At 49.7% G+C, this 24,714-nt stretch overlaps 1 protein-coding gene across 1 annotated transcript; it reads left to right on the top strand.

Moving 5' to 3' along the window:
• The first annotated feature begins 4,332 nt into the window (after nucleotides 1-4,332).
• On the top strand, nucleotides 4,333-4,894 carry LOC120662529. The gene is made up of 2 exons (XM_039941660.1): nucleotides 4,333-4,485; nucleotides 4,574-4,894. The coding sequence occupies exons 1-2, from the start codon at nucleotides 4,333-4,335 to the stop codon at nucleotides 4,892-4,894; spliced, it is 474 nt and encodes a 157-aa protein (XP_039797594.1).
• The last annotated feature ends 19,820 nt before the right edge of the window (nucleotides 4,895-24,714 follow it).

Genomic DNA, 24,714 nt, shown 5'->3' with positions numbered 1-24,714 from the left:
GTGCCACCGCCGCCATCAACGCCGACGACCTCGATTCCGGCCACCTTAACCCCGAACACCGGCATTGGTAGGTAGCTCTCGAACTCCTCTACCAAACGTGCCTCCCAATCGCAGCCCCGGTAAGCCCTGCCTAGCAGAACACCACCGGCAAGATGCGACTGCGAAGAAGGCCGGTGAAGGACCTGGTTGTAATTTTTATTTTTCGTTCGAGGGTCTGAATGCAAGTTTTCTTGAGTATGACAGTGAACTTCAAAAATACCTAACAAATCACAGAAAAATTGTAAAAATATAAACTCAAATGTTCTGGAACCATTACACTGAGATCTACAAGTTTTGTTACACTCAAATCTTCAGAAACCATACTCATTTTAATCTATGAAAAAGAATAGCAAAAACACCAAATCTTTGTTCCGGAAGTTCTACTCACTGCATGACCTTGATTTTTGGATATGTTGGTTCTGGTAGAATATTAGGATTATGATAAAAATATGAGACCTAGTTGAATTTGTTAACTTGTTTAAACAACCAAGATTCTCAAATATGTTGATGAACTTCATGATTTAATGCTGGCAAACATGGACATGATCTAGCTCTGGGATTTTTCTTGGATACATGTGTAACTGAAATCTTACTGATCTATAAGTTTCAGAAATGTTAAAGTTAGTTTGCTATATACCATGTTTAATGATTTTTTAATCAACTTAATTCACCATGTATAGTTATTGTGCTGAGAAAAATCTAGATTTATTTCTGGAGCCTTGTTTTAGTTCTGGAATCATGCCTGCAATGTTTGGGCTATATTTACTGAGTTTTGGTTCAATGATAAATCATGCTTACTAAATCATGACTAGGATAGCTATTTTTGATCTGGGTAAAATACATCATATTTGATCCTGATTTTTTACATGTTCTTAGTCAAAGCAGATTCTTACTGTGATAAAAATTGCACATGCAGTACTGGTCATCTTCAATCTTGAATTTATATGCAAGCTTATGTAAAGTTAAATACACAATTAATTTATCTTTTAGAATTAATACTTGATAATTTTTATGAAATTTTTTAGACCATATCTAGTTTATGGTAAAATTTTGAGATCCATATTCCTTGTATAACTCTATGTGGAAATTATCTTGTTTAATAGCTTGATGATTTTTTAAATTTTATAACCCCTGATACCTAAGGAAATAAAATCTGAAAAATTTACAGTACTGCGTAGATGATAGCTAGATTCTCCTGTAAATTTTGTAGCACCAGAAACCCTGTCAATCATTCTATGAAAATTTGTTAAGTTTTTATAGTGACCTGTTTGCATAAATTTTCATGATTAAATGCTTCATGGTTAGATACTGAAATTTATACAGTGGATGCTATATTATCTGAGTTGTTCTACATTAAATTTTCATCACTAGATCATGAGTAGATTTTCTGTTATGAAATTGTGAAAACATGCTATGTTTTAATGCTGAAAATGAAAACCAACCCACACACTCATTCATGAAGAAACATAGTGGTGATCACTACTCCATAAATGACTGTCCATTAATTGAACTCACAAAGATCATTAAGTTAATTTTGTTGGACTACAACTTTATCATGAAGGATAGAAATCTTTTATCCTATTGTAACCATGAGAATCTTGCATTGCATATAGACGCGGTTAATCTCGACGACGGAGATTACGAGCTGGTTCCCGCGGACTCTCTTATTGCTTCGGAGGTTAATTTGAATTGCACTAACTTAGCTCAAGACTTGGGCCAAGCCCTAGAGGACTTTTAGCCTAACAGTGCCCAGGAAGGCAAGCCCCGGTGCATAATCCCATTATTTTCAGCGTTATTATTCATCTAACTATTCATATCTACTGTAATAATTTTGTTGTGCATTTACGTTTTCTAGGCGTTGATCGAAAACCTTAGATGCATGATCCCTAGGTACCAATGTTTGATATCCAGATCTTTTTATCGACTAGTTGCCCTGCTAATTAGGAACGGTAGAAGTCGAGTGGTTTCCTGCCTCTTGCGAGCATATAGGATTTGACTGACTTTAAATTCCTGCTGAAATATAAGGACAACGGGCGGGGTTGTGTAGTTGTGATACCCCGCTGGTGTAGTCAAAATGGTTAAGGTTGTGGTGTGTGGCTCATTTCATTAAGTGTTTGAAAGTACTAGTCACATACCGAGAAATATAGTAATCGGTAAGCTTAAGTACCTGATTGGACTGGCGAGTGAAATGATCAGTCACCCTCTCGGTAGAAGTAGGTTTTATTTTTGTCCAGATGTACGGGTGCAGAGTGGTCAAACTCTGTAGTCGGGGAGGGTGATCCAGATCCACAGACTGGAAAGAAAGGGGAACAGTAGCGTGGGTGGGAGCGAAGTCAATCCCCATGCGTGTGGTTTAGGTTCCCCTGGCCAGGTTGAAATTCGATTCAGAATCGTCTGCCTCTCACGGCATGAGATTGTTTAATGTTTTCGGTCACACAGAGTAACAAGTGGAACAACATGTTGATAATACTGCTGTATGATTAAATGGTTGCTCTACCATGTTTGAGTAGAGATAGTTGCAAACTTAGAATGGTTAAGACAACTAGAAAGTGGCTAAATTAAAATCTGAAATAAGGATCAACTCTTAGTAGTATTTTTGGCAAAACAAACCCACAAACCAAAAAGCCTTGCATGTCTAGTTATTGGACTATGTTATATCCGGTGACGGGTAAGTCTTATTGAGTATTAGTATACTCAGCCTTGCTTGTGGCACTGTTTTCAGGTACTAGCTTTGAAGATATGATTGCGAGTCTGACTTGGCCTTGTACTCTGTCTCCGGGCTGGTCTGTTGAGTGGGATGGCCCGTCAGCTGGTGCTAATCACCCTCCTGCTGAGTGACGTTTCTCGTACGGGCTTTATTGATGCGTCGCTTCCTTTCATTACATGTCTTTTACTGCTTCCGCTGAGATAATGACGCTTGAATAATTTGAGTAGTTGGAACTCTGTAGTACTTTACTATTCTGAACATAGTTTGTAATAAATTTACCTTCTGCTGCAATAACTCTGAGATGTATGAGATGTTCTGTGTTGTAATCTCTGGGCTCACCTTCGTGTGAGTGTTGTCTGCGCAATCCTAGAATAGCGTGGCTTTTATTGAGGCTTCACTCGATGAACTACCGGAGCGTGCCAAATTGGGTCAGAGTTGCTTAGCAACAAAGATCAGTGCACCCGGGCCCAGTCTTTTGGGTGGTTCCGCCACACGGGGAGACGAACCTAGGTCTATGGCTGGAAGACTACCAGCTAGCATGTTGGGCCGGAGGCGCAAATGACGACCAGTTTGTCATTCAATATGTCCCCATCTGCCTAGGGGAGAACGTCCGCGCCTGGTTGGAGTTCTTGCCTGCCGACACTCTCGGCAATTGGGCAGACCTCCAGAAGGTTTTCGTCGAAAACTTTTAGGGCACGTACGTCCGGCTCGACAACTCTTGGGACCTCAAGAGTTGTAAGCAGGAGCCCGGTGAGTCCCTGCGGGACTACATTCGGCGCTTCTCCAAGCAGTGCAACTCGCTCCCTGACGTCGTCGACGCCAATTTCATCAGCGCATTCCTCACTGGGACGAGCTGCAAGACCCTGGTTCACAAGCTAGGGTGCCAGAAGTTGCGCACCACTCGCGAGCTCATGGACATCGCCACTAACCACGCCTCCGGTGAGGAGGTGGTTGGAGCCATCTTTGTGCGGGACCAGCCCGCAGCAAAAACGAAGTGAGACAACCCCAACGAGCCCCCCGCGGGCAGAGACAGGAGAAAGAACAAGAAGAACCGCCGACTGCCCGTCGCCGACCAAGTCGCGGCGGCCGAACGGCAAGAGAGGCATCCTCCCCTGAGCGACCACTTCAACCAGATGCTAGAGAAGCCATGTACCAACCACGGCTATCCAGTGAAGCACAAGCTCAAGGACTGCGACCTCATAAGGCGCCTACTCTGCAAGACCGGCAAGCCCGGAGGCGACGGCCACGACAAGCGGCCACCCGCCGATCAGGACAAGGAGAAGCTGGCGAAGGAGCCGTTCGCCGAGGTGGACTGGTGCCTCGTCATCATCGGTGGGCTGGAGGACGACTGCTCCAAGTGCTAACAAAAGGTATGCCTCTGAGAGGTCTGTTCTGCAGGGAACGCCATCCCCAGGAAGTTGAAGTGGCCAGTCATCTTCAACAAGGACGACCATCCGGTCAGCGTCCCCCAAAAGGGAAGCTACCCGCTCGTCGTCGACCCCGTTGTTAGCAACTTGCATCTGTCCAAGGTGCTGATGGACGGGGGTAGCAGCCTCAACATCCTCTAAATCGACACCCTCGATGCCATGGGGAACCCGCGGGCCTGCCTGCGGGCCTCTCTCTTCCCCTTCTATGGCATCCTGCCGGGCATGAAGGCCTACCTCCTCGGCAATCTTGACTTGCCAATCACGTTCGGGAGCAAGGCCAACTACCACACTGAAACCCTCACGTTCGAGGTGGTAGATTGGAAGGGGGCGTACCATGCCATCCTTGGGCACCCCCGCCTATGCCAAGTTCATGGCGGTGCCCAACTACACCTACCTCAAGCTCAAGTTGCGGGGACCAAATGGTGTCATCACCGTGAGCGGCTCCTCCGAGCAGGCCTACGTCAGCAGCCGCGAGTACTTTGACCTCACCACCACTACCGCAAACTCGGCGGAGCTCGGCCAACTCCGTGCCTCCACCGCCGATTGCCACCCCGACCCTGGCAAGCCTAGCCAGGCTCCTACCTTTGTCCCGATCGAGGAAACCAAGTTAGTCGCGGTCAACATCCCGACCAAGATGGTCCGGGTCGGCTCTCAGCTGTCGGCCAAATATGAACTCGCGCTCGTCGACTTCCTCCACGCCAACAAGGACACTTTTGCCTAAAGCTGTCTGATATGCCGGGCATCCCAAGGGAGGTCACCGAGCACGAGCTCCGTATTTTTCTAAGATCCAAGCTCGTCCAGCAACGACTATGCCGCTTCGATGACGAGAGGCATAGGGCCATAGGAGCGGAGATAGCTAAGCTTTTAGCCGCGGGCTTCATAAAGGAAGTCTACCACTCCGACTGGCTATCCAATCCAGTCCTTGTAAAGAAGAAAAATGGTCAATGGAGGATGTGTGTTGATTACACCAGCCTGAACAAGCCATGCCCCAAAGACCCTTTTCCTTTGCCTAGGATAGACCAAATAATCGACTCCACCTCCAGGTGCGAAACTTGTCTTTCCTAGACGCTTACTCGGGCTATCACCAGATAGCAATGAAGGAATCCGACCAGCTCGCGACATCCTTCATCACCCCGTTCGATTTGTACTCCTACATCACCATGCTGTTCGGGCTTAAGAACGCGGGCGCAACGTACCAACGTTGCATGCAGGCCTGCTTCTCCGACCAGATTAGCCCGCCAACCTACCCCGACCAGGCGGAGCCGCCCCGGGCAACGGTCGCGGTCTACGTTGATGACATCGTCGTCAAGACTCCGCGCGCGGACGACTAGGTCACAACCCCGAGCACCACGTTCACCAACCTCAAAAGGTTTAACATCAAGTTAAACCCTGAGAAGTGCACCTTCGGGGTCCCAAAGGGGAAGCCCCTCGGATACATGGTGTCCAAGCGTGGCATCGAAGCCAACCGCGAAAAAATCGTGGCCATTACCAACATGTGCCCCATCTGCGGCGTCAAGGGCGTCCAGAGGTTGACCGGGTGCCTCGCAGCCCTCAGTCGTTTCATCGCCCGACTGGGCGAACGAGGATTGCCACTGTACAAACTCTTCAAGAAGTCGGACACCTTCGTCTGGGCAGAGGAGGTGCAGGCGGCCCTCGACCGGCTGAATAGTCTCTTGTCCTCTGCTCTGGTGCTCATCGCGCCGGATCCCTGCGAGCCCCTCTTGCTCTACCTAGCAGTGTAACACCCTAATTTTAAATTTCAGTATTTATTAATAAATTAATTGGCTTTATTTAATTTTCTAAGGTTTATTGTGTTTAGTTGGCATTTAAATCTAATTTTTGTTCCTAATTAATTAAAATTTATCATAGGTTTAAATTTTTTGTTGCATTCATGCTGGTGCATACTTTTATTTGAGTGTGGTTTGAATTCAAATTTGAATTTGAATTCAAACTTTGTTTGAATTAGATTTAGAAAGGATAAGGGTAGGAAAAAGAAAACCCAAAGCAAAAACCAAACCCAGAAAACCCGGCCCAAACCTTTCCCCGCGGCCCATCGGCCTGCCCTTCCTTCCCTGGCGGCCCAAGCACGCGGCCCACTCCTCTCCTCCACGCGCACGCGCCCACGGCCCGCTCGCAGCGCCGCCAGCGCGCCCGCCTCCCACGCCCGACTCGCCCGCACCGCGCGCGCTTCCCCCCCCCCGCTGACAACCGGGCCCCGCACGTCAGCCGACCATCGCTCACCGCGCGCACTCGCCCAGCCGCTGACAGGCCGACCCCAGCGGTCAGGCTCGCCGTCTCCGCGCGCGCGTAACGCCCCGCCGCGATCTCCGGCCGAGATCCCCGGCGAGCCCCGCGCCAGACCCGCACGCCGAGAGACCCGGGGCTCCTTTATTTGGCACCCGCGACCCTCTGCGCCGCTATCCCACCCCGCAGCGCAGCCCAAACCCCAGCCGCCGCCTCCAAGTTGCTCCGCCCGGAGCAGAGCTGCTGCGGCCACGCCCCTCCGCCGCGCCGGAGTCCCGCTCGCGCAGCGCTTCGACTCCGCCGGGACCGCCAGGAACTTCCCAGAGCTTCTGCCCCCGGCTACGACCCCTGCAACACCTCTGCGTCATCTCCGTCACCGAGCTCCGCGTCGTCTGCGCCGCCCGGACCTCGCCACCGGTCTTCTGCGCTGCGTAATCCGACCGCCCAAGCCCCTGGTGAGCCAAATCCCGTTTCTCTCTCTCTTTTGTGCTAAGTCTTGGTAGCCTTGAACCCCCTGAAGACCCCAAATTGCACCACGCCGGCGAGGCTCACCGCCCCGAGCCGCCCTCATCGGCGAGCACCACACCCCGGTCCCCAATCCACTGCCCTGAGCGCACAGGTGGATTGCGCATACCAAGAGGATGCTCCCAAGCCAAACCGCGTCTCGAATAACCCCCTGGAACGCCGTTTCGGCCAGCTCCGGCGAGCTCGCCGCCGCGGAGCTCTGCTCCGGCGGCTGAGCGCCGCCGCCCAGCGCCCCCTTTGCCCTGGACCGCTAGATCCTAAATCAACGCCCACGATTAGAATCCGATCCGATTGGATCTGGACCACCGGATCGCGATCCAGCGGCCGAAAACCACGCGTAACGGTTCGCCCCGGCGATTTTGTTAAAGAGACCTCCACCTTCCTTGTAATCAACCCGCGGTCCAGCCTTTTCCAAAAATAATTACGTACAGGTCCTGTTTTTAATGTTTAGGCCCCTGCCCTTTCCGGAAATAGTGCCCGCCGTCCCTGTCCTTGTGTTTTTGCACGTTAGCCCCTATAGCTACGCTTTAATTACGTTTTAGTCCTCGGTTTTAGCAGAAAGCCCCTGGAATTTCAGTTTTCTTACAAATAAGCCCCTGAACCTTGTTTTTAGCCCAGAAAATGCGTTTTAGCTCCGATTTTAGCGTTCTTTATATCCACGCGATCGTTGTAACGCGTAGAATAGTTCTAGAATAGTTTTGTGCGCTGTTTTCATGTATTGTTGTACTGTTTCTTAGTTTTTGTTAATGTTTGCCGTATGCTTATTTTGTGCATTGTTTTGGCCATGTGTTCGTGAGTAGACGTTGATCCATCTGAGGAGCCTCAGTACCAGTACCCGGAGCAGCCGTCTTCCGAGCACTTTGAGCAGCAGCCAGAGCAGTACGAGGAAGGCAAGTATAACATGAACAACCTATCACTTTTAATTACAATTTCATACTGCATTTTAATACTGTATGCCTTTAAGGATTTCCTAGCCAGTTTATATCCTTTAAATATACCTTTGGGTTGCATTTTGGTTAGTTGTGCTAGGTTGCTGCGCTATAACACACTCTGGTCCTTTTTAATTAATTTGACTAATGGTTTACTTGAACTTAATTCTGAGAGTGGCACTCTGTGTGGCTTGAGTGGCTCACTTCTCGTTAAAAGATGTTTTTTTTAGAAACATGGTTTAGGGGGCCAGCACGGTGCTTAGTGCTTGGTTGGCCACTCTCCATAAGGACCGGTTCATAGAGCGACAACCTGGGACAACAGCGCTACCACAAGGCTAGAATGGGATAGACTTGGCGTAATAACTAGATCTTTTTGGTTTGGAGTAACTTACCTGCGGGGCAAGAGTAGTAAGCTTCAATGGTCCCTGCTCCTCCGGCTTGGTCTGTGCTTGGATTGCGCTCCTGTGCTTGTACCCCCGGAGGTGGGCCCCATCGTCGCCGACCTATCTCTCGCGGTTACGCCTTACCAACGAGATTCTTTTTAAAGGCCTCGTAGTGAGTCGCTGGCCATCTCACCTAAGGAAGTGTGATGAACAACTGGCGTAGCTCACGACTTGTGGGTAAAGATGTGCAACCTCTGCAGAGTGTAAAACTGGTATACTAGCCGTGCTCACGGTTATGAGCGGCCCAGATCCTCCTTTTGATTAGTGAAGTTATCTCCTTCCGACGAGGGAGGTGCTTCTCGGGGTTACCTTGATGGCTTGGTCTTGGTTTGGATCTCAGTAGTAGTATAATTAAATTTGATTAATTACTATGTAACTGGGTTAATGGTAATTCATCAACTCGTAGTAAATAGCTTTAATAAAATTTTGCCAACACTTAAAAGCTAATGCAGTTGAGTCAGCCAGCCTAGAGCCTCATAGTTTGTGTTATACTTGTTGAGTACAAGTTGTGTACTCACTCTTGCCTCTTCTCTACTTTTTCCTCTTGGCTACGCTACTGCTGCTCAGTTCCTGCCGACACGAGGGAGTTCGTCCAGCGCTACCAGGACTACGAGGACTTCTAGGTGTTCGTCTCCCAGTCGACGTCCCTGTGGCGCCCTGCTTCAGCTCCGGAGAGCTTTTCTCGTATTTTTGTACTTCGCTTCCGCTGTATCAGACATTTTGTCATTATTGTAATAAATAACATTCGTATTCGCTTTATTATGTCTTTTTACGTGATATGTGCTATGATATACTGTTCATTCTGTTGTATATACGTGTGACTTGATCCTGGCACGTATATGATTGCTCGGTTTATGTTCTTTTATAAACCGGGTGTTACAGAGTGGTATCAAAGCCGTATCGACTGTAGGACGAAGCCTAGATAGAACTGGTCGAGTTTTAGGACTTCTTCTCTCCAATCCTTGCCTGCTGAAACTATTTTACTATTATACCCCTTGACTTCTTTGACTTTTTACCCTTCTTGCCTTGATTTCTCTCTCTGAAGAATAGTTTCGTAGATTTTGGCCTGAATCAGTCATCTGACCACCATGAGATAGCTAGGTGACCTTTTTATAATAATACGATAGCACGTTCTGCGACGCGTTGTGTTAGTCGAGTCTATTGCTAAACTCGGCTAAGTTGTGAAAATTGTCTGCTTGTTATTATGCTACATGTTTGATTTGGATTTTTGACTGATTGCATAGCTTAGTAGTTTAAATTTGCTTAAAGAAAATCACTCTGATGTTAAAGTTAACTAATTAATAAAATGAGTTAGATCGTTGGGGGTAAAACAGTCAACTCTATCCTGTCTACTTTATCATGGCTGAGTCTTTTTCCGCAAAGAGTTATCATATCCATCTGAATTTATTCCTACAATATCCTTACTCGTGAAATCTTTTGATCAAATCAGATGGTGAACACCAGGAGCACCGGTTCAGGTTCTGGCCAGCAGCAGGGTCAGAACAACCAGGGTACTGGGATCCCGATGCCTCCGCCTTTGACTCCGGAGCAGTACTTCCAGCTCCAGATGCAGATGATGGCCACCCTGAACAACACCGTTCAGGCTCTTCAGCACGCTCACACTCAGCCTCCGCCTCCTCCACCGCCGCAGCCTCGCGACAGGCGTGCTGAGTTCCTGAGGGGTCACCCGCCGACGTTCTCTCACACGTCCGACCCTCTTCAGGCTGACGACTGGCTCCGTGCAGTGGAGCATCAGCTGGACATCGCCCAGTGCGATGACCGTGAGCGCGTCTTGTACGCAGCAGGACAGCTGCGAGGGGCAGCTTTGGACTGGTGGGAGTCCCACCCAGTCCATGACCGCGAGTCTCTCACCTGGCTCCAGTTCAGGGAGCGTTTCCGCAGCCACAACGTCCCCGCGGGCGTTATGAAGATGAAGCAGAAGGAGTTCCTTGCACTGAAGCAGGTAATCCTAAGTATAATCATTCAGCAGTTTCTTTTGAGCTAATGCCCTTGTTCTATCCTTATGAATCTTGAGTTAATCTTCCGATATCTATCTGTCTTTGTGAATTCAGGGGACTATGTCGGTCACAGAGTATCGTGATCGCTTTCTTCAGCTGGCACGCTACGCCCCTGCCGAGGTTGCGGATGACCGCAAGAAGCAGGAGCACTTCATGGAGGGTCTTGAGGACTACCTCCAGTACGCGCTGCTCAACCTCCGCTTCGACGACTTCAACCATCTGGTTGACAGTGCGCTCAACACTGAGCGTAAGCACTTGGAGATGGAGGACAAGAAGAGGAAGGTTGTCCCTGTTGCTTCCGGCAGCAACACTCGTCCACGACTCCAGCAGCCTCAGCCGTACCAGCAGCAGTACCGGCCTCCTCAGCAGTACCAGCAGAGGCCACCGCAGCAGTACCCGCCTCGACAGCAGCAGGCAGGTCAGGGCCCGAGGTTACCGGCACCTCCGGCTCGTGCCCCACCAGCTCCGCCAGCACCGCAGGCTCCACGTCCGGCAGCTCCCACCGGACAGCAGGCTCAGGGACCTCCTCGCACCTGCTTTCACTGCGGCCAGCCGGGGCACTACGCCAACGCTTGCCCCCGGAAGGCGCAGGCGGGACAGCAGGGACGCCCAGCCCAGCCCAGGGCGCCAGCACAGGGCAGGGTGAACCACGTGACGGCCGAGTCAGCGGCCGAGGCTCCCAACGTGGTTATTGGTACGTTCATGGTTAATTCATATCCAGCTACAGTGCTTTTTGATACTGGTGCTACGCATTCCTTCATTACTCAGTCTTTTGTCGAGCATCATGGTATTCATACTAGCACATTAAAGAGGTGCCTATTAGTATCTTCACCGGGAGGACAGTTGAGGTCTCACACTTACTGCCCGAGAGTCAGTATTTCCTTGAGGGGAGTAGAGTTCTGTACTGATCTGATGGTGCTAGACACCAAGGGCATTGATGTCATTCTGGGAATGGAGACTCTGGCCAAATGGGGAGTTCGGATAGATTGTGCTCAGAGGACAGTCTTGCTATCAGCTTCCAGTGGCCAAGAGGTTGTTATCAGTGCAGTAGAGCCTTCGGGATTTCTTCACCATATGGAGGCTAGACCCACGGACGGTATTCGCGTGGTGTCTGAATTCCCGGATGTCTTTCCGGATGATCTGCCAGGTATGCCGCCTGAACGCGCCATTGAGTTTTGTATTGATCTCTTGCCTGGCACAGCTCCTATTGCAAAGCGGCCCTACCGTATGGCACCTATAGAGCATGAAGAAGTTAAGAAGACTATTGATGAGTTGCTAGCCAAGGGCTATATCCGTCGCAGCTTCTCTCCTTGGGCTTTTCCGTTGTTGCTGGTAGATAAGAAGGATGGCTCGAAGAGGATGTGTGTGGATTATCGTGAGCTGAATGCAGTCACTATCAAGAACAAGCATCCACTGCCCCGTATTGAGGATCTCTTCGATCTGCTTCGAGGTGCTCGTATATTCTCGAAGATTGATCTTCGTTCGGGTTATTTTCAGCTGAGGATCCGTCCTGGGGATATTCCGAAGACGGCATTCACCTGCAAGTACGGGCTATATGAGTATACGGTCATGTCCTTCGGCTTGACTAATGCTCCGGCTTTCTTCATGCACCTGATGAACATGGTTTTCATGGATTATCTGGATGTCTTTGTGGTGATTTTCATTGATGATATTCTGATCTTCTCCAAGACAGAAGAAGAGCATGAGGAGCATTTGAGGCTCGTGTTGCAGAGATTGAGAGAGCATCAGCTGTACGCCAAGTTCAGCAAGTGCGAGTTCTGGATTGACGAGGTGCCATTCCTCGGTCATGTTATCTCTCAGGGAGGCATTGCTGTTGATCCGAGCAAGGTGAAAGATGTGCTCGAGTGGGAGACACCGCAGACAGTGAAGGAAGTCAGGTCTTTCTTGGGCTTAGCTGGATATTATCGGAGGTTCATTGAGAATTTCTCCAAGATCGCGAAGCCTTTGACTTCCTTGCTAGAGAAGAATGTGGCTTTTGTATGGACTGATGAGCGTCAGATGGCCTTTGATGAGCTGAAGAAAAGGTTGACTACGGCGCCAGTCCTGACTCTGCCAGACCAGACGAAGAGGTTCACGGTATATTGTGATGCTTCGAAGGATGGTCTTGGGTGTGTTCTGATGCAGGAGGGCAGAGTGATAGCTTATGCTTCACGGCAGTTACGCCGGCATGAGCTGAATTATCCTACTCATGATCTTGAGTTAGCCGCAGTTGTGCATGCTCTGAAGATTTGGAGGCATTACTTGTATGGGCAGCGGTGTGATATCTACACTGATCACAAGAGCCTCAAGTATATTTTCACGCAGAATGAGCTGAACATGCGGCAGAGAAGATGGCTAGAGTTGGTCAAGGACTATGATCTGGAGATTCACTATCATCCGGGCAAGGCCAATGTTGTAGCAGATGCTTTGAGCAGAAGGAGTTATGTCAACATGGCCGTTGCTTTCCAGATGCCTCCAGAGTTATGCGAGGAGTTCGAGCAGTTGAGTCTGGGCTTCTTGCATCATACTTCGAGTGCAGCATTCGAGGCAGTACCGACTCTAGAGTCAGAGATCAGGCAGCATCAGAAAGATGATGAGAAGCTGCAGGAGATTCGTGAGTTGCTCAAGAAGGGCAAGGCTCCTCATTTCAGAGAGGATGATCAGGGTACCTTGTGGTACAAGAACCGGATCTGTGTGCCAGATGTGAAGGATCTTCGGAAGTTGATTCTGAGTGAGGCCCATGATACAGCTTACTCTATTCATCCGGGCAGCACGAAGATGTATTATGATCTGAAGGAACGTTTCTGGTGGTATGGTATGAAGCGTTCAGTGGCAGAGTACGTGGCTATTTGTGACACCTGCCAGCGTGTCAAGGCTGAGCATCAGAGGCCAGCAGGTCTGTTACAGCCTTTGAAGATTCCAGAGTGGAAATGGGAGGAAATCACTATGGACTTCATTGTTGGATTGCCTCGTACTCAGAAAGGGTACAACTCTATTTGGGTAGTAGTGGATCGTCTGACGAAGGTTGCTCACTTCATTCCAGTGAACACTACTTACTCCGGAGCTAGACTTGCAGAGTTGTACATCTCTCGGATTGTCTGCTTGCATGGAGTGCCGAAGAAGATTATATCTGACAGAGGGTCTCAGTTCACTTCTCGTTTCTGGGAGCAGCTCCATGATTCGTTGGATACGAAGCTGCGCTTCAGTACGGCTTATCACCCTCAGACAGATGGGCAGACAGAGAGAACCAACCAAGTGTTGGAGGATATGCTGAGAGCTTGTGCTATTCAGTATGGTACTAGTTGGGATAAGTGCCTGTCATTTGCTGAGTTCTCATATAACAACAGCTATCAGGCCAGTCTAAAGAAGTCACCCTTCGAGGCATTGTATGGCAGAAAATGCAGGACTCCTCTCTATTGGGATCAGATTGGTGAAAAGTAGCTCTTTGGTCCTGAGATCATAGATGATGCAGAGCAGATGGTTCAGGCTGTGCGAGAGAATCTGAGGATTGCACAGAGCAGGCAGAAGAGCTATGCTGATGGCAAACGGAGAGACCTGACTTTCAGTGTTGGTGATTATGTGTATCTGAAGGTGTCTCCGATGAGAGGAATCCGCAGATTTAATGTCAAAGGGAAGTTAGCACCTCGGTATGTGGGGCCATTCAAGGTGCTAGAGCGGAAAGGCGAAGTTGCTTATCGCCTGGAGTTACCTCTCAGCCTCTCAGGAGTTCATGATGTCTTCCATATATCTCAGCTGAAGAGGTGTTTGCGAGTGTAACACCCGGTTTATAAAAGGACATAAACCGAGCAATCATATACGTGCCAGGATCAAGTCACACGTATATACAACAGAATGAACAGTATATCATAGCACATATCACGAATGAGACATAATAAATCGAAATACGAATGTTATTTATTACAATAATGACAAAAATGTCTGATACAGCGGAAGCGAAGTACAAAATACGATAAAGCTCTCTGAAGCCGAAGCAGGGCGCCACAGGGACGTCGACTGGGAGACGAAGCACCTAGAAGTCCTCGTAGTCCTGGTAGCGCTGGACGAACTCCCTCGAGTCGGCAGGAACTGAGCAGCAGTAGCGTAGCCAAGAGGAAAAAGTAGAGAAGAGGCAAGGGTGAGTACACAACTTGTACTCAACAAGTATAACACAAACTATGAGGCTCTAGGCTGGCTGACTCAACTGCATTAGCTCTTAAGTGTTGGCCAAATTTTATTAAAGCTATTAACTACTAGTTGATGAATTACCATTGACCCAGTTACATAGCAATTAATCAGAATTAATTATACTACTACTGAGAACCAAACCAAAACCAAGCCACCAAGGTAAACCCCGAGAAGCACCTCCCTCGTCGGAAGGAGATAACTTCACTAATCAAAAGGAGGATCTGGGCCGCTCATAACCGTGAGCACGGCTAGTATACCAGTTTTACACTCTGCAGAGGTTGCACATCTTTACCCACAAGTCGTGAGCTACGCCAGTTGTTCATCACACTTCCTTAGGTGAGATGGCCAGCGACTCACTACGAGGCCTTTAAAAAGAATCTCGTTGGTAAGGCGTAACCGCGAGAGTTAGGTCGGCGACGATGGGGCCCACCTCCGGGGGTACAAGCACAGGAGCGCAATCCAAGCACAGACCAAGCCGGAGGAGCAGGGACCATTGAAGCTTACTACTCTTGCCCCGCAGGTAAGTTACTCCAAACCAAAAAGATCTAGTTATTACGCCAAGTCTATCCCATTCTAGCCTTGTGGTAGCGCTGTTGTCCCAGGTTGTCGCTCTATGAACCGGTCCTTATGGAGAGTGGCCAACCAGGCAGTAAGCACCGTGCTGGCCCCCTAAACCATGTTTCTACAAAAAACATCTTTTAACGAGACGTGAGCCACTCATCCACACAGAGGGCCACTCTCAGAATTAAGTTCAAGTAAACCATTAATCAAGTTAATTAAAAGGACCAGAGTGTGTTATAGCGCAGCAACCTAGCACAACTAACCAAAATGCAACCCAAAGGTATATATAAAGGATATAAAGTGGCTAGGAAATCCTTAAAGGCATACAGTATTAAAATGCAGTATGAAATTGTATTTAAAGTGATAGGTTGTTCATGTTATACTTGCCTTCCTCGTACTGCTCCTGCTGCTGCTCAAACTGATCCGAAGACGGCTGCTCCGGGTACTGGTACTGAGGCTCCTCAGATGGATCAACGTCTACTCACGAACACATGGCCAAAACAATGCACAAAATAAGCATACAGGCAAACATTAACAAAGACTAAGAAACAGTACAACAATACATGAAAACAGCGCACAAAACTATTCTAGAACTATTCTACACGTTACAACGATCGCGTGGACATAAAGAACGCTAAAAACGGAGCTAAAACGCACTTTCTAGGCTAAAAACAAGTTCTAGGGGCTTATTTGTAAGAAAACTGGAGTTTCAGGGGCTTTTCTGCTAAAACCGAGGGCCTAAACATAAATACTGAAAAGATCCAGGGGCTAACGCGCAAAACAACCTTAACTGGACTGCGGGTGCTAAAACTAAAAAGGTCAGGGGGGTCCGAGTAAAAACATGGGTCAAACTGCAATTATTTTTGAATAACTCAGGACTGCGGGTTGATTGCAGAAAACTTCAGGGGTTCTTTAGCAAAAGAGCGAGCCGAACCGTTATCTACAGATCTGGGCGCTTGGATCTGGATCCGGCGGCCGAGATCTACTGCGGCTCCGATCTAATCTGGGCCGTGCTTCTGGGATCGGGCGGCTGGGAGGATTTGGGCGCGTGGGGGCGGCGGCGGGTCAACGCCGGCGAGGAATCCCGCGGCGGCGCGCAGGGGAACTCGCCGGAGAAGGTCTAGGCGGCGCTCCAGGGGTCACTTCGGGCCGGCTTTGGTCGTGGGGCAAGCCCGTGGCACGCGCAATGCACATATGCGCTCAGAGCAGTGGATTGGGGTTCGAAACGGCGTGTGTGGCGGCGGTGGCGGGTGTGCACGGCGGAGCATCGCCGGCGAACGGGGTTCTGGGGGTGCTGGGGCTTCGGATCCACAAAAACTAGTGCCAAAAGATAGAACGGACCGAGGCGTGGCTCACCGAGGGCGCGGGGAGGCTGATTGCGCGGCGCAGGGCGGCCGGCGTCGAGGTCCGGGCGGCGCTCGGACGAAGCTCGGCGGCGTGGTCGAAGCGGGGGTCGTGGTGGGGTGTAGCGGGCCCGGAGACGCCCCAGAGGTCGAGGCGGAGCCGGAGCGCTCCTCGGCCGGGGCTCCGGTGTGGCGGAGCGGCGTAGCCGCGGTGGCGCAGAGCCGCGGCACGGCGGAGTGGGGCGGTGCGGCGGCAGCTAGGTTTAGGGGCGGCGATTGCGAGGCGAGGTGTGGGCGCAGACGATTGGGGGCGGTTTAAAGGAGGCAGGCCGGGGATCCTGGGCGTGCGTGCCCAGCGTGATCCCGGCGGAGATTTCGGGCGGGGCGAGCTGCGCGAGCGGCGGTTGCGGGGGGGGAAGGGGAAGGACCGACAGGCGGGCCCGGGCTGCAGCGAGGGAGAGGCGAGGCGCGGGTGGGCGCTGGCTGGGGCCAGGCGCGGGGATGGGCCGGGGAGAGGGGGGGCGAAGCGGGCTGAGAACTGGCGCGCGCGTTGGGCCCGCGGGGAGGCCGGCTGGGCAGGCCGGGGGGGAAGTGTTGGGTGGGCCACGGGCCGGACTGGGCCGAACGGAAGAAGGAAAAGGAAACGGGTTGGGCTGGGCTGGGTTCGGGCTGGTTTCGGGTTTCTATTTTCTGGTTTACTTTTCTATTTCAAACACCACTTAAATCTATTTGAATTCAAACTAGAATTTGAATTCAACTCCTATGCATTCAAATCAAACAAAATAAAGCCATGCACCAGCATGAATGCAACAACAATTTAAACCTATGATAAATTTTAATTAATTAGGAACAAAAATTAGATTAAATGCCAACTAAACACAATAAACCTTAGAAAATTAAATAAGGCCAATTAAATTTATTAATAAATACTGAAATTTAAATTAGGGTGTTACATACCCTACCCCCTTAAAGAAATCTCGTCCCCGAGATTTAGCTGGGCTGGCTAGCAAAGAGATCTGGATATGTCTTCTTCAACTCATCTTCTCGCTCCCATGTAGCCTCAGCTTCACTGTGGTGACTCCACTGAACTCTGCACATCTTGATGCGCTTGTTCCGAGTAACCCTCTCTGATGTCTCCAGAATCTTCACCGGATGCTCGGTATAAGTCAGATCCTCCTGGACATCGACTCCATCCAGGGGTGCCTGCTCCTCGGGTACTCGCAGACATCTCTTCAGCTGAGATATATGGAAGACATCATGAACTCCTGAGAGGCTGAGAGGTAACTCCAGGCGATAAGCAACTTCGCCTTTCCGTTCTAGCACCTTGAATGGCCCCACATACCGAGGTGCTAACTTCCCTTTGACATTAAATCTGCGGATTCCTCTCATCGGAGACACCTTCAGATACACATAATCACCGACACTGAAAGTCAGGTCTCTCCGTTTGCCATCTGCATAGCTCTTCTGCCTGCTCTGTGCAATCCTCAGATTTTCTCGCACAGCCTGAACCATCTGCTCTGCATCATCTATGATCTCAGGACCAAAGAGCTGCTTCTCACCGATCTGATCCCAATAGAGAGGAGTCCTGCACTTTCTGCCATACAATGCCTCAAATGGTGACTTCTTCAGACTGGCCTGATAGCTGTTGTTATATGAGAACTCAGCAAAAGACAGGCACTTATCCCAACTAGTACCGTACTGAATGGCACAAGCTCTCAGCATATCTTCCAACACTTGGTTGGTTCTCTCTGTCTGCCCATCTGTCTGAGGGTGATAAGCCGTACTGAATCGCAGCTTCGTATCCAACGAGTCATGGAGCTGCTCCCAGAAACGAGAAGTGAACTGAGACCCTCTGTCAGATATGATCTTCTTCGGCACACCATGCAAGCAGACAATCCGAGAGATGTACAACTCTGCAAGTCTAGCACCGGAGTAAGTAGTGTTCACTGGAATGAAGTGAGCAACCTTCGTCAGACGATCCACTACTACCCAAATGGAGTTGTACCCTTTCTGAGTACGAGGCAATCCAACAATGAAGTCCATAGTGATTTCCTCCCATTTCCACTCTGGAATCTTCAAAGGCTGTAACAGACCTGCTGGCCTCTGGTGCTCAGCCTTGACACGCTGGCAGGTGTCACAAATAGCCACGTACTCTGCCACTGAACGCTTCATCCCATACCACCAGAAACGTTCCTTCAGATCATAATACATCTTCGTGCTGCCCGGATGAATAGAGTAAGCTGTATCATGGGCCTCACTCAGAATTAACTTCCGAAGATCATGCACATCCGGCACGCAGATCCGGTTCTTGTACCACAAGGTACCCTGATCATCCTCTCTGAAATGTGGGGCCTTGCCCTTCTTGAGCAACTCACGAATCTCCTGCAGCTTCTCATCATCTTTCTGATGCTGCCGGATCTCTGCCTCTAGAGTCGGTACTGCCTCAAATGCTGCACTGGAGGTATGATGCAAGAAGCCCAGACTCAACTGCTCGAACTCCTCGCATAACTCTGGAGGCATCTGGAAAGCCACGGCCATGTTGACATAACTCCTTCTGCTCAGAGCATCTGCTACAACATTGGCCTTGCCCGGATGATAGTGAATCTCCAGATCATAGTCCTTGACCAACTCTAGCCATCTTCTCTGTCGCATGTTCAGCTCATTCTGCGTGAAAATATACTTGAGGCTCTTGTGATCAGTGTAGATATCACATCGCTGCCCATACAAGTAATGCCTCCAAATCTTCAGAGCATGCACAACTGCGGCTAACTCAAGATCATGAGTAGGATAATTCAGCTCATGCCGGCGTAGCTGCCGTGAAGCATAAGCTATCACTCTGCCCTCCTGCATCAGAACACACCCAAGACCATCCTTCGAAGCATCACAATATACCGTGAACCTCTTCGTCTGGTCTGGCAGAGTCAGGACTGGCGCCGTAGTCAACCTTTTCTTCAGCTCATCAAAGGCCATCTGACGCTCATCAGTCCATACGAAAGCCACATTCTTCTCTAGCAAAGAAGTCAAAGGCTTCGCGATCTTGGAGAAATTCTCAATGAACCTCCGGTAATATCCTGCTAAGCCCAAGAAAGACCTGACTTCCTTCACTGTCTGCGGTGTCTCCCACTCGAGCACATCCTTCACCTTGCTCGGATCGACAGCAATGCCTCCCTGAGAGATAACATGACCGAGGAATGGAACCTCGTCAATCCAGAACTCGCACTTGCTGAACTTGGCATACAACTGATGCTCTCTCAATCTCTGCAATACGAGTCTCAGATGCTCCTCATGCTCTTCTTCTGTCTTGGAGAAGATCAGAATATCATCAATGAAAATCACCACGAAGACATCCAGATAGTCCATGAAAACCATGTTCATCAGGTGCATGAAGAAAGCCGGGGCATTAGTCAAGCCGAAGGACATGACTGTATACTCATATAGCCCGTACTTGCAGGTGAATGCCGTCTTCGGAATATCCCCAGGACGGATCCTCAGCTGAAAGTAACCCGAACGAAGATCAATCTTCGAGAATATACGAGCACCTCGAAGCAGATCAAAGAGATCCTCAATACGGGGCAGTGGATGCTTGTTCTTGATAGTGACTGCATTCAGCTCCCGATAATCCACACACATCCTCTTCGAGCCATCCTTCTTATCTACTAACAGCAACGGAAAAGCCCAAGGAGAGAAGCTGCGACGGATATAGCCCTTGGCTAGCAACTCATCAATAGTCTTCTTAACTTCTTCATGCTCTATAGGCGCCATACGGTAGGGCCGCTTTGCAATAGGAGCTGTGCCAGGCAAGAGATCAATACAAAACTCAATGGCGCGTTCAGGCGGCATACCTGGCAGATCATCCGGAAAGACATCCGGGAATTCAGACACCACGCGAATACCGTCCGTGGGTCTAGCCTCCATCTGATGAAGAAATCCAGAAGGCTCTACTGCACTGATAACAACCTCTTGGCCACTGGAAGCTGATAACAAGACTGTCCTCTGAGCACAATCTATCCGAACTCCCCATTTGGCCAGAGTCTCCATTCCCAGAATGACATCAATGCCCTTGGTGTCTAGCACCATCAGATCAGTACAGAACTCTACTCCCCTCAGAGAAACACTGACTCTCGGACAGTAAGTATGAGACCTCAACTGTCCTCCCGGTGAAGATACTAACAGGCACCTCTTTAATGTGCTAGTATGAATACCATGATGCTCGACAAAAGACTGAGTAATGAAGGAATGCGTAGCACCAGTATCAAAAAGCACTGTAGCTGGATATGAATTAACCATGAACGTACCAATGACCACGTTGGGAGCCTCGGCCGCTGACTCGGCCGTCACGTGGTTCACCCTGCCCTGTGCTGGCGCCCTGGGCTGAGCTGGGCGTCCCTGCTGTCCCGCCTGCGCCTTCCGGGGGCAAGCGTTGGCGTAGTGCCCCGGCTGGCCGCAGTGAAAGCAGGTGCGAGGAGGTCCCTGAGCCTGCTGTCCGGTAGGAGCTGCCGGACGTGGAGCCTGCGGTGCCGGTGGAGCTGGTGGAGCACGAGCCGGAGGTGCTGGTAACCTCGGGCCCTGACCTGCCTGCTGCTGTCGAGGCGGGTACTGCTGCGGTGGCCTCTGCTGGTACTGCTGAGGAGGCCGGTACTGCTGCTGGTACGGCTGAGGCTGCTGGAGTCGAGGACGAGTGTTGCTGCCGGAAGCAACGGGGACAACCTTCCTCTTCTTGTCCTCCATCTCCAAGTGCTTACGCTCAGTGTTGAGCGCACTGTCAACCAGATGGTTGAAGTCGTCGAAGCGGAGGTTGAGCAGCGCGTACTGGAGGTAGTCCTCAAGACCCTCCATGAAGTGCTCCTGCTTCTTGCGGTCATCCGCAACCTCGGCAGGGGCGTAGCGTGCCAGCTGAAGAAAGCGATCACGATACTCCGTGACCGACATAGTCCCCTGAATTCACAAAGATAGATGGATATCGGAAAATTAACTCAAGATTCATAAGGATAGAACAAGGGGCATTAGCTCAAAAGAAAACACTGAATGATTATTCTTAAGATTACCTGCTTCAGTGCAAGGAACTCCTTCTGCTTCATCTTCATAACGCCCGCGGGGACGTTGTGGCTGCGGAAGCGCTCCCTGAACTGGAGCCAGGTGAGAGACTCGCGGTCATGGACCGGGTGGGACTCCCACCAGTCCAAAGCTGCCCCTCGCAGCTGTCCTGCTGCGTACAAGACGCGCTCACGATCATCGCACTGGGCGATGTCCAGCTGACGCTCCACTGCACGGAGCCAGTCGTCAGCCTGAAGAGGGTCGGACGTGTGAGAGAACGTCGGCGGGTGACCCCTCAGGAACTCAGCACGCCTGTCGCGAGGCTGCGGCGGTGGAGGAGGCGGAGGCTGAGTGTGAGCGTGCTGAAGAGCCTGAACAGTGTTGTTCAGGGTAGCCATCATCTGCATCTGGAGCTGGAAGTACTGCTCCGGAGTCAAAGGCGGAGGCATCGGGATCCCAGTACCCTGGTTGTTCTGACCCTGCTGCTGGCCAGAACCTGAACCGGTGCTCCTGGTGTTCACCATCTGATTTGAACAAAAGATTTCACGAGTAAGGATATTGCAGGAGTAAATTCAGATGGATATGATAACTCTTTGCGGAAAAAGACTCAGCCATGATAAAGTAGACAGGATAGAGTTGACTGTTTTACCCCCAACGATCTAAGTCATTTTATTAATTAGTTAACTTTAACATCTGAGTGATTTTCTTTAAACAAATTTAAACTACTAAGCTATGCAATCATTCAAAAATCCAAATCAAACATGTAGCATAATAACAAGCAGACAATTTTCACAACTTAGCCGAGTTTAGCAAAAGACTCGACTAACACAACGCGTCGCAGAACGTGCTATCGTATTATTATAAAAGGGTCACCTAGCTAACTCATGGTGGTCAGATGACTGATTCAGGCCAAAATCTACGAAACTATTCTTCAGAGAGAGAAATCAAGGCAAGACGGGTAAAAAGTCATAGAAGTCAAGGGGTATAATAGTAAAATAGTTTCAGCAGTCAAGGATTGGAGAGAAGGAGTCCTAAAACTCGACCAGTTCTATCTAGGCTTCGTCCTACAGTCGATACGGCTCTGATACCACTCTGTAACACCCGGTTTATAAAAGGACATAAACCGAGCAATCATATACGTGCCAGGATCAAGTCACACGTATATACAACAGAATGAACAGTATATCATAGCACATATCACGAATGAGACATAATAAATCGAAATACGAATGTTATTTATTACAATAATGACAAAAATGTCTGATACAGCGGAAGCGAAGTACAAAATACGATAAAGCTCTCTGAAGCCGAAGCAGGGCGCCACAGGGACGTCGACTGGGAGACGAAGCACCTAGAAGTCCTCGTAGTCCTGGTAGCGCTGGACGAACTCCCTCGAGTCGGCAGGAACTGAGCAGCAGTAGCGTAGCCAAGAGGAAAAAGTAGAGAAGAGGCAAGGGTGAGTACACAACTTGTACTCAACAAGTATAACACAAACTATGAGGCTCTAGGCTGGCTGACTCAACTGCATTAGCTCTTAAGTGTTGGCCAAATTTTATTAAAGCTATTAACTACTAGTTGATGAATTACCATTGACCCAGTTACATAGCAATTAATCAGAATTAATTATACTACTACTGAGAACCAAACCAAAACCAAGCCACCAAGGTAAACCCCGAGAAGCACCTCCCTCGTCGGAAGGAGATAACTTCACTAATCAAAAGGAGGATCTGGGCCGCTCATAACCGTGAGCACGGCTAGTATACCAGTTTTACACTCTGCAGAGGTTGCACATCTTTACCCACAAGTCGTGAGCTACGCCAGTTGTTCATCACACTTCCTTAGGTGAGATGGCCAGCGACTCACTACGAGGCCTTTAAAAAGAATCTCGTTGGTAAGGCGTAACCGCGAGAGTTAGGTCGGCGACGATGGGGCCCACCTCCGGGGGTACAAGCACAGGAGCGCAATCCAAGCACAGACCAAGCCGGAGGAGCAGGGACCATTGAAGCTTACTACTCTTGCCCCGCAGGTAAGTTACTCCAAACCAAAAAGATCTAGTTATTACGCCAAGTCTATCCCATTCTAGCCTTGTGGTAGCGCTGTTGTCCCAGGTTGTCGCTCTATGAACCGGTCCTTATGGAGAGTGGCCAACCAGGCAGTAAGCACCGTGCTGGCCCCCTAAACCATGTTTCTACAAAAAACATCTTTTAACGAGACGTGAGCCACTCATCCACACAGAGGGCCACTCTCAGAATTAAGTTCAAGTAAACCATTAATCAAGTTAATTAAAAGGACCAGAGTGTGTTATAGCGCAGCAACCTAGCACAACTAACCAAAATGCAACCCAAAGGTATATATAAAGGATATAAAGTGGCTAGGAAATCCTTAAAGGCATACAGTATTAAAATGCAGTATGAAATTGTATTTAAAGTGATAGGTTGTTCATGTTATACTTGCCTTCCTCGTACTGCTCCTGCTGCTGCTCAAACTGATCCGAAGACGGCTGCTCCGGGTACTGGTACTGAGGCTCCTCAGATGGATCAACGTCTACTCACGAACACATGGCCAAAACAATGCACAAAATAAGCATACAGGCAAACATTAACAAAGACTAAGAAACAGTACAACAATACATGAAAACAGCGCACAAAACTATTCTAGAACTATTCTACACGTTACAACGATCGCGTGGACATAAAGAACGCTAAAAACGGAGCTAAAACGCACTTTCTAGGCTAAAAACAAGTTCTAGGGGCTTATTTGTAAGAAAACTGGAGTTTCAGGGGCTTTTCTGCTAAAACCGAGGGCCTAAACATAAATACTGAAAAGATCCAGGGGCTAACGCGCAAAACAACCTTAACTGGACTGCGGGTGCTAAAACTAAAAAGGTCAGGGGGGTCCGAGTAAAAACATGGGTCAAACTGCAATTATTTTTGAATAACTCAGGACTGCGGGTTGATTGCAGAAAACTTCAGGGGTTCTTTAGCAAAAGAGCGAGCCGAACCGTTATCTACAGATCTGGGCGCTTGGATCTGGATCCGGCGGCCGAGATCTACTGCGGCTCCGATCTAATCTGGGCCGTGCTTCTGGGATCGGGCGGCTGGGAGGATTTGGGCGCGTGGGGGCGGCGGCGGGTCAACGCCGGCGAGGAATCCCGCGGCGGCGCGCAGGGGAACTCGCCGGAGAAGGTCTAGGCGGCGCTCCAGGGGTCACTTCGGGCCGGCTTTGGTCGTGGGGCAAGCCCGTGGCACGCGCAATGCAC

The sequence above is a fragment of the Panicum virgatum genome, chromosome 2N (assembly GCF_016808335.1).
Source record: "Panicum virgatum strain AP13 chromosome 2N, P.virgatum_v5, whole genome shotgun sequence".
Taxonomy (NCBI): domain Eukaryota; kingdom Viridiplantae; phylum Streptophyta; class Magnoliopsida; order Poales; family Poaceae; genus Panicum; species Panicum virgatum.
This window is presented reverse-complemented; position numbering and strand designations above follow the sequence as displayed.